Source organism: Coloeus monedula (assembly GCF_965178545.1).
Source record: "Coloeus monedula genome assembly, chromosome: 4".
Classification (NCBI taxonomy): domain Eukaryota; kingdom Metazoa; phylum Chordata; class Aves; order Passeriformes; family Corvidae; genus Coloeus; species Coloeus monedula.
In genome coordinates, this window is record NC_138784.1 from 64,707,535 (window position 1) to 64,727,454 (window position 19,920).

General features: G+C 40.8%; 1 protein-coding gene across 2 annotated transcripts in view; it reads right to left on the minus strand.

Annotated features, from left to right (window-relative positions):
• Positions 1 to 7,709: 7,709 nt before the first annotated feature.
• Positions 7,710 to 19,920, minus strand: part of MAGI2 (membrane associated guanylate kinase, WW and PDZ domain containing 2) — a gene marked incomplete at both ends in the record, with an annotated part of 715,368 nt that continues 703,157 nt past the window's right edge. For both annotated transcript variants that reach the window (XM_082279816.1, XM_082279815.1), the window contains one exon: positions 7,710 to 8,509. In XM_082279816.1, coding sequence (XP_082135942.1) covers positions 7,710 to 8,509 — 800 coding nt within the window. The remainder of the gene's footprint in view (positions 8,510 to 19,920) is intronic.

Sequence of the window (19,920 nt, forward strand, 5' to 3'; positions counted from 1 at the left end):
ATCCTCCAGAGCTGCTTCATGACCATGCCCTCTTTCAGGAAGAGTGCCTCACTATAAATTACTATGGCAAAGGAATAAGCAGCAAGGTTAAGGGGCTGGTGCACCCCAAAACAGAGTTTCAGAATAAACTGCCATGGTTAGGGAAAGGGCTTTTTCTCTTGACACGAGGCTAGCTTGGAGTGTTAGTTGTTGGGAGGTGTCACAACTCAGGGCTTAATGCCACATGCCCAAGGATGCAGAGCTGTTTGTGCAGCTCCACAGCCAGAGCTGTGAGCCCTTCTCAGCTGGATGTCACACAGGATGGTTCTCTATGTTTCTGGGGGCAGGGGGGATGCTGTGGTGCTGGTGTGCAAGTCAGATGGGAAGGTGCCTCCAAAAGGCTTTGTGACCTCCTGCAGCTGCCGTGGCACTGGGACACTGGGGTGCATTTCTGCCAGGAACCAACCTGAAAAGCTGGGTGGTACCAGGGATATAGGAGACAGGAGTCATTCAGGAGGAGGCACATGCTGGCATTCATCTTTCTTGGAGTGGTACAAAAGAGTAATCAGTTAGTATTTGTGATGTTCCAGGGTTGAGAGGTACTCTGAAATATTCTGTACTAACACATTGCAGGGCTCCATGTTGCCTGCTGGGCTTATTTTTTAAAAACTTCTGGCGTGAATGAAGTGCTAATTGGAATAGGAGTTTCATACATGGTGAGCTTTCTGGACTATGCTGGGAAAGGTCTGATTTTCATCCTGACTTAAATAGGTACTAAAATATAGCTTTTTGTACTTGCTGGTTTAGAGACAGGATGAAAAATTTTCTGGTTTATGAACTGCAACTATTTTAAATACTTTAGTTAAAGCTCTTGGCATAGTTTTGAATCCCTTTGGGAAAGTACTAACACCAAAATTCTTTAATTCCATATATATGCATGAATAGAAACTTCAGAGCTGTGGGTAGCCCTGCTGCTTGGTGGTGGCAGGAGAGTTTTGGATGGGTTGGGATGCCTGTTGTTGTTCACTACTTTTGAGCAAAGGGCATTCCAGGAAGAAAGTCTACATTTCTTTTAGAGTGTTAGTGAAGAAGTGTAAATATACAGGCGGCTTCAGTGACAACAATGGCCCCAATTTACTGGGAGGGGAAGGATAGAAGGATGCCAGTGTCCTGGTCTCACTCCTGCTGTAGCTGAGCATTTGTGGTTCCTCAGAACCTTTCTTCCTGCTTACAGCTGTACTGGGGCTTTCACCATAGGTTTGTGTTTGGCTTTTATATTTTAGTTGCTTCTTCCACTGCTTTCACATCTACAACATCTTTGGGTGGACAACAGGTCCACTGGTGCTATGCAGTACTACTGGGGCACAGAGATAAAGGGAAGTATCCCAGGGGTTGAATTCTCGACCTTCCTATGTCACAGTGAAGTAATTGCTGCTGTCAGCCCACCATGGCAGTGCCAGCCCACTGCTGAGGCTGCTCTGTACGGCTGCAGCCTCTGGAGAAACTGGGGATTACTCTGACAGAGTTTCTCCAGAAACTCTGTCAGAGGAGCCCATGGACACCCTGGAGTTGCCTCTGGAGGGCAGGGGACCATGTGCTCTCCTCTCCTTAGCAGCAGCCAAGGCATTTTACTTAAATAAATTAATTCTCTTCAGAAGTGTAATCACTAAATAATCTTTGTTGCTGTCCCCAAGACTTGCAGTGCTTTGTTGCAGCATTTGTCATGTTTGATAGGTTCTTTTTCAGTTTTTTAAGCTTGAAGAAGTTGAAAATAGAGCAGGTTCAGCAGGTGGCCACATCACATAAAGTCTCATCACTCCTCTTTCTCCCTCACCATTTCTTTGCTTATTTATTATTTTTTTCAGTTTAAATGTCTTTACAATTAGAGCAGTTGATCTGTGGATGAACAATAGCTTTCTGTTTTAGTCTGTATTCCTATGTGTTTTGTTTTTTTTTCCTGAGAGTGGCAGCCATCCAACTCAGACATGGGTATTTGAGCAGTTCCTGAGTGGGAATGAAAGATGGTGCTCCAGGCCCCTGTGTGTGTGAGTGGGAGTGGGTCTTTGTGCACTGGTGTGCCCCCAACTGTTTAAAAGAGATATATTTGTACCTTGTAAGCAAAACTCTCCTTATCGATTAATTGAACTGGCAGTGTGACTTATTGCCATAGAGGCACTAAGGACAGGAAGGGTAGAACATAATTTTTAGATTGGCTATAATTCAGAGATATTGCTTATGCTACTATGTCTTGACAAGATATTTAAAAAAAAAAATTGCTCTAAGCTGAGGTGCCAGCTATGGAGATAAATGTGTGATCATATAATTGCTATTAGAAATACTGAGAAAAATATTCCAAACCCTCAAGGCTGGACTGAGTATGTGTGCCCTGGCTCCAGGAGGGTGGTGGCTATGCAGAGCCTACAGGTATTTATTTGGGTGGTGGGGAGGAGCTGTTACTCCAAGGGAGAGGACAGTCCTTAGTGCTGAGCAAGGGACCGGTGAGGGGCTTGGGGCACTGGTGAGTCCTGGCCAAAGCACAGCTGTTTCTGTCCAGATCATGCACTGGATTTCCCTTTGGGAGTGATGGCTAATCAAAGTCACTCACTGTTTGGATGACAGCTGTGAAGGTAAAGGTGTTTGGTTCTGAGAGTCCACTTCTCTGGGCCTCTCCACTGACAGACGGTGAAAGAGCCTTGGGAGTCCTGGAGTCGGATAGCCGTGGAGGGTGGGAGCCCTGCGGGACACAGCCATTGAAATTCTCTCCCAGCCCCTAATTAGTCAGGAGAGTAGGCTGCCTGCCATGCTTGTGTGGCCTTTTAAGCAGCAGTTAGAGAAAATATCCCAGGCTTCTAGAGGACAAAAGAGGGAAAGGACTCTTCTGGAGACTTATGTGAAGTCAATCCCTAATGGGATCAGACATCCCTGGGTAAGTCCAAAGCCTTCTGTAGCTTTGAGCTCCATGACAGTGTAACAAGAAACTTTTCCACTTCACAGCAAAGCTTCCTTCCAAGCAAGGAGAAACATGGAGGGTGACATCCTCATTCACTGAGGTGTGCTCTTCCACTTTTGCCTCTGCAGTTCTGGCCCCAGGTTTCCGTGGCAGCAGTGACGTACAAAAAGAGCATAGTGCCTAAGACAGAAATGTGCCTGCAGCTTTGCCTGTCCTTGCCTTTGTAAAATGAATTTGGAGACTTCCAGTAGAGTATGTTGCATCCACAAAACCTGGCCCGAATGCTTGAACCATTATAAGTACAGACATTTAGCAATGAAGATAAAACATTATTTGTACTTGCAAAAGTAGTTACTGGCTGCATGTAGAGTTAGTATGTCTAATAAGTAACCACTGGTGGTTTGTGGAGGACAAGGCAGTTGATCTGGGCTTCAGTGCAAGGTGCTGGATATGTCTTTATGTTTATATGACACCAGGAGAGGGTTAATGACTTGATGTGTAACTGGTCATGACACCTCTTAGGAGAGGTATCTCATGTTGAGCTGCTGATACACATCAGGTAGAGGTTGAGAGATGCCAGACAGTGACAGAGGACCAAAAGAATGAGGGTAAAAGAGGAAGAAAAGTTCTGAGGGACAGAAGGAGAAAATGGAGATCGGAGGATTTGATTTACTGAATGGCAGCAGCACTTACCTCAGAGGTAGGATTAAGAACAAGAGCACTGGGAGCTGAGGAGGAAGAGAAGAGATTCACAACGAATCTGGTGCTACTGAGAGCACATGGGATGTAGAGGAGGCTAAGCATGTTTGTGTGTAGAAGACATGGCACAAATCAGATGGAGTCTCATCTTTGATGGGGATGGGAAGCTTTTGACACCGAGACAACTAAGAGTGGCTGTCAGCACAGTCAGATGAAAAGTGTCAGGTAAGAAATGTATCCATGTTTGAACTTCTTCACCAATTCCTAGCAGGCAGCTATCCACTCTGGGCTAAATTGTTGGCAGTCTAGTCACAGAGGCCATGGAATAGGTGGATAGATGGGTTACAAATGTCCCTCCTGTTTAGGGGAGCACAGTGTAGTGAAACCAGTGCAACCTATGCTCTGTTGTAACTAAACAAAGAATGCTGTCTGTCCAGCAGCTTTCTGGAAGAAAAGATGACATCTCTGGTGAGATCTTGTGGGAGTTATTAAATCTCCTGTCTTTTTTGTTAAATCTGTTTGAAGGCGTGCTCTTCCAGGCTCTGCAGGTTGTGTGAATGGCCTAAGGCAGAGAAGTACCTGGAGATGGAGCAAGCTCCAGAGCCGACATTTGCCACTGGTTAGGAAAAGGGCTGCACTGACATCTGTCTGTGGTGTTTTTGTCAAAACTCCTGCCCAAATGTGCATTGATGATCACAGGCTGGCAGGCTTACTTACACTGTTGGACTGCAGTTTGGAGCAGATATCTGCATCAAAGAAGGCATCTATTTCCTTGTATGTTGCATAGGTATGAAAAGAGATATTAAAAGGTGTCATAATAACAGCATTGCAATGGAAATGCTCTACTACTGTGTTTAAAAGAGAAAGGGCATGTTATTAACAGAAAAAGTTAGACTGGATGAAGCTATACAGCTTTAGTACACTGCCCTGCGATACCTCTGCGTCTGAACCAGGCACACATCCAGATTTCCAGCCAAGAAAATAGTGGCTATTTAAACAGCAGCAAATTATTCTTGAAAATTAAAGATGCTTCATATTTTCTATGTGTTTATTGTAATGCAAAATGATGTTATTAGTTCAGCTGGTAGAAATTTTCTGTGTGGAACATTAATCTGAAAAACAAGGCTCTGAAGAAGTTGACTCAGGCTATATGAAGACAAATTATTATTTTTTGAAGAAAATTATATTTTAAGGAAACAGGAAATATTTATTTTTAGAAATGTCATATTTGTGTGAAAAATATTACTAGTTTTCCAGGCAGACATCTTACAGTGTCTACAGTCTATAAACTGATGATTTATTTTGTCTAACTGGAGATAAGGAGCATTTAATGAGGGGTGGATTTGGTCCCAAAAGAGGCTGGCTGGTTACTAATATTTTTACACCCTTACACACCTTATGTTTTTTGAGACAATATTTCTGTAAAATAAATTGAAAATGCAATTATGCCCCCTTCACACAGCTTGCCAACAAAACCTTTTTAGGGCTAGTTAGAACTGCCTGATTTCTGAGGTAAATATGGTTTATGCTCAGATTAATTCCGTATATATGGTGTACTCTCAGAAGTTATCTCTCACTGCTGGGAGTCTGGCCACCCTGGCCCTGTGTCTGCTGGGACTGGAAGGAGAATAAGGGTTTAGGCTTCTCCACCAAGGAAGAGATTTTTCTGTGCCTGTGTTGTCTCATAAGCCTTAACTTGCCGTTATGGAATTTGTTTGGTCACCTACATGTTTATTCATAAATTGGAGTAAGAAATTAAAATAGTCTATTCCCTTTTTTATAAGGCAGCATCTAATTAATTCTACTCATATGCAAGAAAATGACTGTTTCTCAGGGTAACTGAAGCCTATTACTCAAAATTAACACCAACTATATACAATTGAAAAAATGAAAGATTTTTGGATATATATTTTATTTGACAGTGGTTTAGAATATCATACAGTAAACAAGATTTCTGTAAAAGTTAATTTATCCATAGTGGTGCGTTTCATAAAAATAGTTGCTCACTTACAGCCTTTCTGTGACTATTAATACATGGAATTATATTTATAGAGATAGAGCTGTACAAGGTAAATTCACAGCTAACACTACACAGAAATATTATTTGGAATGGGGTTTAGATGATGTGCTGTCTTCACAGGTTATCGATTACAGCCGCATAAAGCAATTACTGCACAAGGAGTAGCTGTGAACTGTGCAAATTAGAGTTTATGCAAGCATAATCTCAACTGTTTTTCAGGTTTCATTGTTTGCTTTCTTTATACATAAAAATAAGATACTGGGACGTGCATCTACACTACAGAAGCATTGTCCAAAATCAGATTCAATAAATTAATGGCAAATTATATTGGATTCTAGTTCAGGGGATAAAGATTTTTTTTTCCATTAAATAAGAGTTTTATAAACAGCTACATGGACTTGTGCTTTTTTAGAAATTATAAATGGATTTTTCTTTGTAAAAAAAAAAAATGTTTGAAAGCTGCAAAATCCTTGACTTGAGGCTTTTCAAATAATTGGACAGGAAGAAACATGTCTATAAATTTTGCAGTCCAGTGCAATGTTTGAGACATACAGTAATGTGCTAATTTCTTGGAACAAAGCCAATCTCAATCTAGTTTTTCAGCAGAGCATATGAGGAACTAAGATTGCTAGTGAACAGTAATTTTTAAGTACGAATTTTTGACAGTACTTAGCTTTATGGATTTTTTTTGTAAATTACCAATGTATTATTGCCCAGGATTTTGTTTTAATTTTGACAGACGAATAAGCATATGCACACTAACACAGACACACACACATCTTTTTGAAACAAGATAATGACTGATTGACTGAACTCGGAGTTATTTCCTGTGAAGGCAGACTGGAATGTTTACCTGGCACTTAAGGCTTGAAATTCAAAACAGACAAGCAAGAAAGATAAAAACAAAAAGAAAAAAAAATGGAGATAGGGAAAAAATGGTAAAATGGAAACCATTTTAAAAATTGAAAAATGTTGAATTTACTGAATGAGGACACTGACAACTGTATTTCAGAAACCAGTCTAATTATTGTTGACGTGTGCCTGAAAGGCACCTGCTCTGCCAAACTGAGGGGATGAGAGGTGAGAGTGTCCTAAGTAAATGCAGATGGGTATGAAACATAGCACTGTTGATAAGTGACGCTATCATCTTCTGCAGGAAGGAAAGGCCTTTCCTTAAGGAAACTGCAGCTTTTTCTCTGTAGCACTCTTCCCTTCATTGCAAGGGCCTTGCAGATGTCTGGGGTTTGAGCCTGACCAATTGGTTTGTGTGCTACCTCGCAGGACTTGGGGAACCTGTAATAAATCACTTTTGAGAATAATTTGCAAATACAACTCCACCCTAACTCCTTTCCAATGTACAGAAACATGGTTTGTTCACAAAAATGGCAGTAGAAATGGTATCACAGAAACTAATCCACTGGATTCCCCACTCCTCCTGTAGCGCCCAGCGAACTATGCTACAGGGTACCACGTGGACTATCCCAAAGCATTAACAGTGGAGACGTGTCATGGGTGTACAGTTCTGAACGATGCTTTAAAGAAACCCTTTAACCCCTGTCTAGATATGTCGAGAACAACTTATTTACAACATTTTAGCTCCATGAAAAGATCCTCTCTCGGTTTCAGCTTGCTCCGTGCAGTTTTATTTAAGGCGATGTTCCAGTTTGTGATTGCTCTAACTTGTTCCAGTTTCTTGATATAAAGTCTGAATGAAATCCAAGTCCTTCATGCAGTGGGAAAAAAATGCTAAAGCTACACTGCACTATCCTTCTCTGATGTACTGTCCTTCATATTGTTTTGGTTTCTTCCATAGCTGCCAAAGTCCCTAAAATGGAACTGGGACTTTAGGGTCGATTTTAAATCTCTGTGTTGACTATATGCTTTTGAACTTATTAGATACTGTGCACATTGTCATGGAATTACACACTAATGTTTTCATTCCTCAATGCTTTGTGTATATGTGTGATAGTTAAAATAAATTAAAACAAACCAATGTGAGACAAAAACTGAGAAGAATGTTCTGCATCAGTTTGAGACAGTTAGAGGGCAACAGTCCCTTGCTTATCTGCTCATGGCAGAAGTACCAGACTTCAGGACGCTAGGTAGCTTATCTGAGCCAGGGATTTTCCATGGCCCTGGAGAGACCGTTGCCTTTCGAACTGTGGTGTTGGTGCTGCGAGTGCTAATGGAGTGGAGATGTCCCTTCCTGGGGAACTCACTGGGTTTCCCATCAGGGTCCCTCTGGCTGTGGTCCATATCACTTCCAGGCGAGCTGCAGCGGTTGCTACTGTATGTCTTGGTAGCTCCTGTATCGATCTTGACACGGTCAGGTGCTGCAGCTGCCTTCTTCTCACTGGTGTTTGTGGATCTGTGATCTTCTTTTTTGCTAAGAGATCCTCCTCTCTTGCTTTCTGGCTTCCTCAGCCTCCCAAACTGTTCATCACTGGTTCCAGCACACACGTGCTCTCTTGTGCCAGCCTCGATCATAACGCTGTGTCCCACCACTTTGCTTTCTGAGGTGGGCCTGCCACCATCAGTGGTCTTATTTTTGCCTTCTGAATATCCTTTCCAAGAAGCCTCTTCATGCTTTGACCTGTCTACCTTTTTAGGACTTGCTGACCTTTCTCTTTGTTCTCCTAACCTTTTCTTTTTGTGACCGTTCACCGAAAGCTCCTTTGGTTTCCTTACATCGTGTTCCCTCTTGATATCCCATGTTGGCTCTGGGCTTATCTGGTGAGAAGGGTCAGAGGGTGGGGCTATGTGTGATGAAGATAATGGTGAGATTATGTCGTCGAGGGAAAGAGCTACTTCCGGCAGACCTGGGGAGGTGGCAGAGGGAGCACTCCAGGAGTTTGGTTCGTCTGTTGTAACAACAAAGAGAAGAGAGTTAAGGGCGTATTCAGCAGCACAGGTGTGTATTGCATAGGCACATGTGTTCTGAGCAACACTGACACCCAAACCATGCACCAGCCTTAAACCCCTCTGTTCCAGGTGAGGTGAAACTCCCTCAATTGTGGAGCCAAGAGGGAGAAAATCAAAAATAATCTCTCCACAAAAAACCCCCCAAACAAACAAAAAACCAACCTACAGGAGAAGCAGGAACCACAAAGCTGGTAAGTGCAAATGCTGGAAAACCTGGTCTTTTCTTCATACAGATTCTGCATTCCTCTGCTTATGTTAAATTATTCTTAAAATAATAAAGGCATGTGCTCATGAAATCAAATAGCCTCTTTTGTAGCTGTATAATGGATTTCTTAGCTGGGCAATATCACTGCTGTCTCTGAGGACAAATGAGAAGGACTTTCTTCCATCTGTTAAACATGTCCCTACAAGCATATAATAATTGACAAGAATTTGTAGCTCAGATAAGGTCATCATTGAATTCTGTCTCATATTTTTTCTAAACAGGTATAGTATTGCAGTGTTAATGGCCCCACAATTCTTACAGGGTACTTACAAAGCTCTGCCTTTATATCACAGCGTCAGCTGCTGAGTCTCCTGGCTGTGCATTTTGAATTTCTCCTGTTTACTTAGCCTCAACACAATATGGTTGGATTGTGCAGATCCTGTTTAATTTAGCTAAATAGGCATCTCCTTTGCTGAATCATGATGATTTTCCTAATCCAAACCAGAATATTCTGAGAAGCCTTTCTCTTGCATATACATCCTCATTTCTTTTGATTAACCTTGTGGCAGACAACAAATCCATCATGATTAATGACAGCATGGCTCCTATTCTTACCCGTCTACTTAGAGGTTAGAGAAATTACTGAACTTGGCTAATGTCATTCCCTATTTAGCACCATTGCCTGGCTTTTACTGGTATGAGAAATAATCTGTCAGAGATGAAGGACTATCTCAGGAATCCATGGAAACGAGGTAGAACTTGTGGTAAGAGCTGTATATTTTATGGGGGAGAAAATGTAACCTTCTAGCTAAAAAATAAGCGTGGACTTCCTCAGGTCAGGACGAGTATCTCTCAGTGATATCAACTGCCCTTTAAAAAAGTAACATGCATTTTTCTCAGTGCTATGGCTGCTTTCAAATTATCATGGAGATGCACATCCTCTCGAAAAATTGAATAGATTCTACTGCCCAGCCTGGGATCTGCAGCTTGCTTGACTAAAACAGCACTTTTAAGTTAATAGCTGGATTGAGTGATTGCTGTCTTGCAGATAAAAATAGGAGAGACAATAGTGAGGTGGGTGACGTAAAGGGAGGGAGCAGCACAGTTAGCTGAGGAGCTATTTATTTTCCCAGATGGTGTTTGTCATATGCTTTTGCATAATGAGCATATGTGTGGAGAGGATTAGCATTTGAGAGGGGGTAGAAAGTACAAGTTCTGTGTAAGACAAATAAACATTGAGCTGGGAATCTAAATGGGCTAAGGGTCTCAACTGAATTTAAAAAAAAAAGAAATCACACTTTCTTACCCTCCAGTTAAGGGTGAGTAATGTACCATCTGCTCTCAGCTTGGCACTCAAGCAAGAAAAAATAAGAGGAAGACTTGTGCATGGTAGAGTGATCAGCTCCTAGGAGTTTGCCTACAAAAAGCATTGACTTTGATGGGCTTGTTCTTCTGTTCTTCTGCACCACCACCCTGGTACAGGACCACAGCCTGTGCCTGATGAGGGAGGCACAGACACCACCCTGGCTCTGCTTCAATCTGAAATCCAGGGTATCTCATTTTATTTAACACTTGAGCCAGGGACCATGCATGAAGTCCAAACCAGTAAAACTATCCCAGAACTTGGCATAAAGCTGCCTATGTGCACCAGCGAGGTACCTGAGCCAACTCTGAAGAAGCCAACTTGAGCTTTGGAAAATTAAGTTTATACTTTTCATGGCATTGTCACTCCTCCCCAGGGTAGAGGTGGTGCCAAGGGCTGGACCAGCATATTTGTCTGAACTACAGTCTTCTTTCCTAGTTGTCCATGACATGTTGTTTTTCACTGAGCCTCAGTAAAGAGCAGTGGGCCATTATCCGATCTCATGTTAGGCTCTGAGAGCTACTGATTACAGAAATAGCCTGTGACTTTGGGTAGCATCAGCTGCCCACCAGTAAAAACACCAAATGGCCTGAAGCAGCAAGATGCTTTCAGGTAACAAGACTGCCTCTGTGGAAAATGTACCACTATACCCAAATCAGCTGTTTCTCCTCGAGGAGGACAAACAAGGGGGCCACCATTCAAGGCCAGGATGGCAAACATCTCTTGTGGCTCCTCTGAGACATGAAGGACAATATGGTACCAGTTATTTGTGGGATGCTCAGGAGAGGACACCTACGGGTTAGTGGCCTGCTGCTTTATTCCCTGGAGATGACAGAATTTCTTCTACTTTCTTTTGTAAAGGGGATGAAAAAACAACCAAATGCTGTAGTGAGAAATCATAGTGGGTTAGAACGTACTTCAACAACAGTGAATCAGCATATCTTTTACATAGAGTGATATGTAAGTATAGGTGTCTATAAACTGGGACATGCCATATTATATGCATTACTGGATTTTATCTCTCCCCCAGAAAACGCTAAGTAAAAGATGACATGGCCAACTAAGCAAGAAAAGTTATAGCCACAGCTTAAAGGAAGTTTGGCTGTGGGACAACCCCAGGTGGGTCACTGGCTGCACTATGTTCAAAATACTTGCTGGGAAGACACCTATATACAGGTTGTATTTCCAGTGGTTGTGGAACAATGTTGCCATGGAATAAAACTATCATTTATATTCTGTGGCAATATATCACTTGCAAGTAAGAATAAAATTACTTTCTTTAAGGTTGAAGTACCATCAATCTGAGACAGCCAATCCCAGCCTAACCTGCTTTTCTTTCAAATGAATGACATTATACAGAAAGTCAGCCTCAGTCTTCGTAGATGTTAATGTCAACAAGCCATTGTTGCAATATTTCACTGGCTAGTGAGGAGAATACTCATGTGAGGGCATTGTAGCCAACTTCCCTCTGAAGTTTGAATACTATGGAAAAATAAAAGAATTACTAGAGTAGAGCAAAGTGCAGGAATATAAATAATTTGTTGCTCAAAAGAAAAACCCTTAAAAAAGCCATGTTCAAACCATAAGGGTTCATTTGGACTTGTTCAATCAGCACTAAAGTGATTGCTTCTCCATAACAAATATAAACAGGAGAAAAATGTAAAATTTTATCCTGCAGAGCAGTTAAACTAGTAATTTATTTTCATACTTATACTCAGTTTCTAGCTGCATTTTGGAGAGAGTTATTATTATTTCTGAGTATTTTTTATTCTGTTGGTCTAAGGCTTTTTATAAAACCTTTGTGTTAATTGGGAACATAACCTACTTCTACTGTCTGTTATTCCATTGTATCTCAAAGCATTTTATAAAGCTACTAAACCAGAGACAGAACACTGATTTTACTTTTTTTCTTCCTTCACCTCTGGGAGGAGCTGAAAACAGTACCTGTTTAACAGAGCATGAACTACTAATGCCCAAACAACTTGCAAGCAGATGAAAACGATATTGCATTCAGTTGCAACTGCTGGAGAGATTTAGGGACAACGCAGTTTTAAATTTGCTTCTGACTTCGTCACCATTGACAACATCCTTACTGTGAGAGAAACTGTTTTTCAAAAGTATACCTCTCACTGAAGGCTAATAGATGCCTTCTTTGAAGGGAGAAAATCTCCCTTGACCTACTAATTTAGACAAGATAAATGAGCTGGGAGCAGCACTATAATCTGTCACTGTGATGGCATTTAATTTGGTGTAATTTAGTAGGTGTTTACTGGGTGGCTTTTAGTTTCCACAAGCTACTGTAACACAGGTTGGTGGCACTTCTCCATGGGATGTGTAAGAATGACTCACCTACGACCCACTTCGTATAACTCTCAGGCAAAGGAGTAAATTTCTAACTGAGTAAGAGCCACCACAGACACAAGATCTTGAGGGTGTGGGAGGACAAGTAGGAGATTAACACAGCCATTCTGGGGGAAGAGTGACACGAGGAGAACATTAGGAGCAGAAGTTTTCTGTCTGAAGGTTTTTTTGTTTGAGGTAGAGCTGCCACATATATGAATTGTTTTGCTCTGTCAGCTCTCACACATTCAATGGAGTGGAAATGAGGGTACTACTTTCATGTGGCCATTTGCTACTGTCTTTAACTGTTCTGCCTGGACCCACTGCTTGCTGATGACTGAACCACGAGAAAAAGAACCCTGGCTTTACTCCTAATAGCAAGGAGAGCTCTGTCCATGGACCTCTGATTTGTGGCTAGGTTCTACCTTAGCATCACAATATTTTAGATAATTGTTTAGTAATTTATCAAGGACATGTGATTTTTCATCAGATATAATTATCCATAAACTACTAATATTAATTTATTGAATATTTAGTAGTAAGAGTAGAAATTATGTCACATTTTATTACTTACATACAATAAAATCTCAAAGCCTTTTTAATTTTCAAATTATATGAATAATATACAAGATATTAAAGCTTTGAACACTTTCATTAGTCTGAATGAAGTGTTTTCTGAAATGTCTAAGCAGCTGTTCTCATATCTTCCCAGAATTCTTTTCCTAGGGAATCAAAGAGTTTTTGACTGAATAAAAATATGGTGCTTTATTTTTTCCCCCCATTTTTTGTCTGAAATTATGTATTGCCAGGAGGTGGCAAGCAGTTCTTACAGATGCTGCTAATAACAAAAATGGGACAAATTGTCCCCTGGTGAGTATCCACTAATGTTGGCAGTGCTACACCAGGAATGCATTTGGGTCTTTCTCATTATAGCTTGACATGTCTTTGATGTTCCTGATTGCATTGGTCTCCTGCAGCTTTTCTTTAACGCTCTCTAAGGGGGAATATTTCAGAATATAGAAAGAATCTTTAATCTTTTATCCTGAAACTTCCACAAACATACAGCACCTTTGTCTCCTGAAATGATTCTCTGAAGATTTAATGGTTAGAAAAGCTCTTTCTGTTCAGCTTTCAGCCTTATGGAAATGTGACATGAGATGCCACCCTTTCCCCCAGCCTCTCCCAGAAAGTGAATGGGAATGGGCTCTGCCCCCAGCTTACAGCCCGCCTGTTCTTTTAGCTATAAACTGCAATTCTTGTTAATTATTCAATATGCTATGCAAATGTTTTCTCACAAATTACACTTTTCTTGGCTTAAAATTACACTCTGTTTGTCTTCCCTTCCACTGAATGTACCCACATTCAGAACCCTGAACACCAGTAGCCCTGGAAGCAAACACCAACAGATTTAGGTGCCTTCTGCTGTGATATGGTACTTTCTTTGGTCAATCACTGTGGGCACATCCAGGTGGGATAGCCTTTCCATCATTAGTACTGCTCTTATGCTTTACAAAGGTATGATGGCAGTGTGCTATGGGTGCAAAATGTTCATTCTATGTATGGAAATTAGATACCTGCCATAGACATTAATAAAAGTAAATCCAGCTTATACTTGGTTATTTTAGTACACGAACTACTTCTCCTTGCTCACACATGCAGTTGAGTGATCAGCTTAGTATTTTGAAGTCTTGTTTCAAGAAAACCTAATCTCATTCTTTGCTATATTAATGTAGCCACATTTGTTACACCACTTGCCTGTTTGTACTTAACAATGTCATGGTGACTGAATGTTTAGAGTACCTTTTAAATATAACTTAAAATGTAGCTTTGCTCAAGAGTGGAATCCTACTTTACAGTAATTTGGTTTTTTGGCTTCACGTATTTGTTTTTCCAAAGTTGGAGGACGGTTGCTCAGGGTAATCAGAGATTACAAGTCACGAAAGATTACAGGAAAACAAATATGCATCTGTGTCCTGATATCTTTCATTTATAAATTTTGTGCTCGGCATTTTCAAAAGAGCAGAATGATTCATTAAGAAAGACTGATACAATGCCAGACTGCCAGACCTAGGCTTTCTGTCCCCAGAATCATTCTGCGTTTTTGTTTTTGTCACCGGTCTAATACTGAAAAAGGTGGCCACCATTACTATTACATGAAACTATTGGTGGCATGGCTTCTGCAGATGTTCACAAGAACTGAAAAGATATGAATGTAAGTGTAGTGTAAGTGGTATCTCCTCTGTAAACTTGAAATGTTTAATTTTACATCCAGAAAATTCAGCCACTGACCTATTCGAACACTGGAAAGCACAGCTGCACATCCTGCTTGGCTCAGTTCCTAGTGCCACTGATACCCAGATGCCCTACTTCTTTCATGTTCCTGGTCATTACTGAAAAGCAACAATTTAGTTCCTTTGGGTTCATTATATCCATCTTCCATTGTATACTTTACCTAGGTATTAAATGGAAGATGCCCTAAATATTTTTGCAGCAGATATGGTGTTCATAAGGTTCTTGCAAGGGCCACCTAATGAGACTTTGAATGATCTCATCTCAGGTAAAATTCACTTTCATCATCTTTTCTGTGCTCTGCTTAGAGGTTTCTTAGAGAAGTGCTTTCATGTTCAGAGATCTAATTTTAGAATTATTGCAGCACTTCAGAAAGAGCAGATTGTTAGTTATGCTTGGAAGATTTTCTGTACGAAAACCTACAGAAGCTCAGGAGATGATATTATTTGGTTTTGGAGCTAAGGGAACAGAGAGAAAGGGAAAATTCAAACTTGGGGCAGAGAGGACAAAACTGTATATTGCAAGGAAAAAAAGTTTAAAAATCCTTTAGAAAAATGCTGTATGTTTTCTTGAAACAAGAAAGCCACACACATTGATTTGTGTTTGCTTTAATCTGTAGCAAGCACTATGGATGAAAGCACTTTTCAATTTTTTATGTGATGTAGTCTTTAAATATGGTTAACAAAGAAACATAGGAAGCAACTGATCTGACTTAGAGGGCTTCTATTATTATTCTGCACTGGTTTTGATCCTACATTATAATACCCAGGGCATCATCAGTAAATCCCTTTCCCTGAGTTAGTTCTTTAATTATGGCACTGCTTCACCAGTATTTTACTGTCCTTACCACTTGAGATAATAATTTAATTGCCTCACAGAGTCAGAGAGAGAGGTGTCTCAAAAGACCTCTGGAAATAGATGTCTGCTCTTCTGTTGAAAAGTGATACTAATGTTGGGGAGTTCCTTATGGGAAACCCCTTAGAGGCTATGGGTCAAAGCTGAGTGGATGAACACAGAAATCTACACCCATCACCCCACATCAGGTCCTTTTTGGAAAACACAGGCCACGGCAAGTAAGTGGCCTGAGACCTTTCAGGCTGACACAGGAGATAACTAATGAATTCAGAAGCACTCAGACTTCCTGCCGTGGAGAGCAGGTGGATTGGATTGTCATGGATGATCTTGGGGGGCTGCTTTAGCCCTGTCCTGTTTCCTCTGCCATTGACCACCCCTTAAATATAAACCACGTCCATAGGCAATTCACTGTAACATTGCCTAAGCTCTGCATAATTTGGTTCTCTCCAATATTTGACACACCTTAAAACAGGGTTGAGACTTTAGCAGTGCCCTTACAGTAGCAAGAATAAAAAGGGGTAATTTTTCTATGCAGAAGAAAGCGATCCAAAGCACAGGATAGGAGAGGGGAAAAAATAAGGAGCCCTACCTATAAGCATGTTTTATTTCAGAAACAGGTAAATTAATATAGTAAATCAGTTTACTAATTTACTGTAATAGTCTTCAGGCTGTGAATCTTAAGGCCAGATGATTATGAGTACAGAGTTTACCTCTCTTTCCAAGACCCAGTTTAGTTTATTCCATAGATATGACTCTAGTAAACAGTCCTATCAACTAAATATTGAAATCATTGTGATCGCTAATCTGAGTGAACTTGGTGTGAGAGACTGAAATGTTAACAGTTAATGACTCAAACAATTGTTCATTTGCAAAAGCAGCAGGTGCTTTGCTGAGGATGTGCAAGATCACAGCCCAGAAGCAGAGCAGGTGTACATGAACCTTTGTTTAGGGACAAGCTGGGTTTTGAGCCAGATAAGAGAAGAGGCTGATACGAAGCAGATCCTGTGAGGTGGGATAATACTTCTTATCATGCCAATGTCCTCCCTTACACAACTGGCTCAGTTGTAAAACCCTTTTGGGGAACATATCAGGACATTCATGTTATTCATCCCTTCAGATGGGGCATAACTGGCTCAACTACAATGACGTGAGAGGCAGCTGTCATGTCTTAGAAGGTGTCATTCAACTTCCTTCCTTCCTTCCTTCCTTCCTTCCTTCCTTCCTTCCTTCCTTCCTTCCTTCCTTCCTTCCTTCCTTCCTTCCTTCCTTCCTTCCTTCCTTCCTTCCTTCCTTCCTTCCTTCCTTCCTTCCTTCCTTCCTTCCTTCCTTCCTTCCTTCCTTCCTTCCTTCCTTCCTTCCTTCCTTCCTTCCTTCCTTCCTTCCTTCCTTCCTTCCTCCCTCCCTCCCTCCCTCCCTCCCTCCCTCCCTCCCTTCCTCCTTTCTTCCCTTATATGTTTTCTTGTGATATTTTTATGCTTTTATGTTGTTATATTACTATAGGTAATAATAACCAAAATTGCTACATACCTGCTTTCCATTTCAACCAAACTGTTCTAAAATAAACCCTGTATATATATCTATAAACATCAATCATTCAGTGTTGCTTCACTCCAATTCCCCCCCAAGGGCTCTATTAACAAGAACTGCAGTTACCCTTGCCTTCAGGGACAGGTTGTAACCCTTGGTAAATTAGACTTTTCCTTGAATCAGCTTAATCCATCTGCATAAATGTTGCAGGATTACTGATACTGGAAGAGCTGAAGAGTTGTAGCTTGCATGGGGCTTTTATCCTCCACAGGAAGCTCCTCACTGCTATGTCAATGTTAAGTCTGTGGACAGCTTAAGTACCAGTCTGGAGTGATGCTGCTCTAACCACACATTATCATTCACTTGGTCCTTCAGGTGGTTTGGTGCTATTTTTGACGTGCTGAGCATCTCACATATTTATCAGATCAGAGCTACTCAGGCAATATTCATCCTGTCAATAAAGAAGGTTTTATTTTTTCCTGTGTGGTCAGGCAGCAGAGTAGAACTGGAGAAACCTCAGCAGTTCTCCTCCAGAGCCACGCTGGAGCTGGAAAAACTACATTGGAAGTTACTGTATAATTAAAAAAGATAATGACTTTCAAATTAGTTTTTATTAATAGAATTAAGCCACACTAAATCATAAAAGGTGTTCATAAATATGTTAATAAAATGTGTGGTATTAATGAAAAACATTCTGCAAAGACTGAATAATTTAAGAGTTGGATATTACACACTTAATTAAAGTTAAATATTAAAATTATTAATTACCACAGCTAAAATGGGCGTTAACAGTAGCCACCACATTCTGTCAGGTCAATAAATAGCTCTCATTAATAAAAGTGTGTAGATAATAAATAAAATTTACTTAATATGGGAGGGATTCAGAGCATTCTGACTCTGTATGAAATGCCCCTAGAAAGATGTTTCTGGTAGGCACTGACGTTCTCACTTTATGAGTGAGAGCAGGATCTTAAGCAAAATACATAACTTGGTTTGAACTCAGTCACAAAGCTCATGAATAAGTAGTCCTGTTCTGCTTAGGGTAGAAGCTGCAGAAGCAGTTTAGTGTCTCTTCAGCAAACTGTTTTCAGACTGGAGGCCTTTAGGCAATGAAGGTGCAGAGCTGACTCTGGGACCACACCTGCTGTTGGGACTGTTGTAGTATCTGATATCTTTGGAATGCTGAGACAAATTTCCCTGAAAACTCTATGATGAGATGGAAGTGCAGGAATAAATGAATTTTACACTGTAACATTCAGCTCCTAATAAGTAAACACAAACTACATGTTGTTAGAAAATCCAGATGTTCAAAATTCTGGGTTGCTCAACCACAATTCAACACTCTTTATGGTCATGTTCATTAAGCATCAGTTGGAGAGTCACAGTTACCTCATATTGTCTAAGTAAAAAAACCCCACATTTCATTTTCTGGTTGCTTCTCCCCCCCCCCCCCCCCAAGCTAGGAATAACAGGCTCTAAGAAATCTGACAGAAGCCATGACCTCTGCTAACCTTTCCCTGTGGCTGGGCCACAAAGCATCAGCCAGGAGTTGCACGATGGGATGGTGGAGTGAGGACAGAGGCAGGACCAACTGCAAGTCCTTCTGTGAACAAAGCTTGCCTTCACCTTCCCAGTGGTTTGAACAACAGTTTTTTGTGTCACTCTCTGTGTGATCATTTAGACTCATCATATTTCCAATGTCAGTGAGAAGAGGTTATGAGAAGCCTTGTTAGATTAATTTAGTCTTGGGCATCATAGAGTCAGGCCACTGGCGAGGCTCTTTGACAGAGTTTGAGTGATACAGGAATATTCCTGTGTGCTTCACGCTGTTCACTTTGGTTACACAGCTCCCTGAGGCAAGGATACCATCACAGATACGTGGGGAAGCTAACTCTGAGCAAGAACAAGTTGCAGTGATGCAGTCTTGCTATGAACTGGGAACCTGAGGCAAATGAGAGGGACTGAGATAAGCATCAGGAGAGGTATTTTCTGGGGTACTATGCTGCAATTTTCTGGGGTATTACGCTGTCCAGAAGACTGGACTTGGTCCTATAGCACACTGCAAAGACATGGTAAGTGTTACTGAATTCCTATTTTACCTATTTATCTGGATTACACAAAGAAAGGAAAAACTGATGCTGTGGGACAGAGGGATGGCTGCATTCTATCAGGTCCTGTATTTCAGGCGCTTACCTTCTGGTATTGTCAACTGGATGGAAATACAGGAAGCCATGAAAATAAATGTTAGAAAAAGATTTGTGGGTGGGACTTTCCTCTTCCTCAGGAAGTCTGCTTGCTAGTTTATGTGAACCGAACGAAGGATAATATTTGTTCATCTGTTTTATTAATTGTAGTTTAGCTGTAATTATCTACATTTTACACCATATTAGTAAATCTACTCCAGAATATTTTATTAGAATAATTAAGCTTTAATAATAAGGGAACTTGCTCAACAACCTTATTAATAAATCTTTGTTCAGATGTGGGGGGACACTGCCAATTTTGGTGTGGATTAGCAAAGTTTTCTTTAGTAATAATATTGAGTAGTCAACTAGGAATTTTAATCTTTTAAGTGCTTCTCAAGCATTAAATAATTAATCCCCATAACGCTCCCATGAGATAGGTAAGTAAATATTACTATCCCCATTATACAGATGGGAGAAGCCTGGATTAGGCTATTCAACTAGACTGGCCAGAGCCACTGGGAGTGTAATTGCCAAAGCAATGTTTAGGACTCAGTATTTTTGCATTTAAAAAGTGAGGAAAAGGTA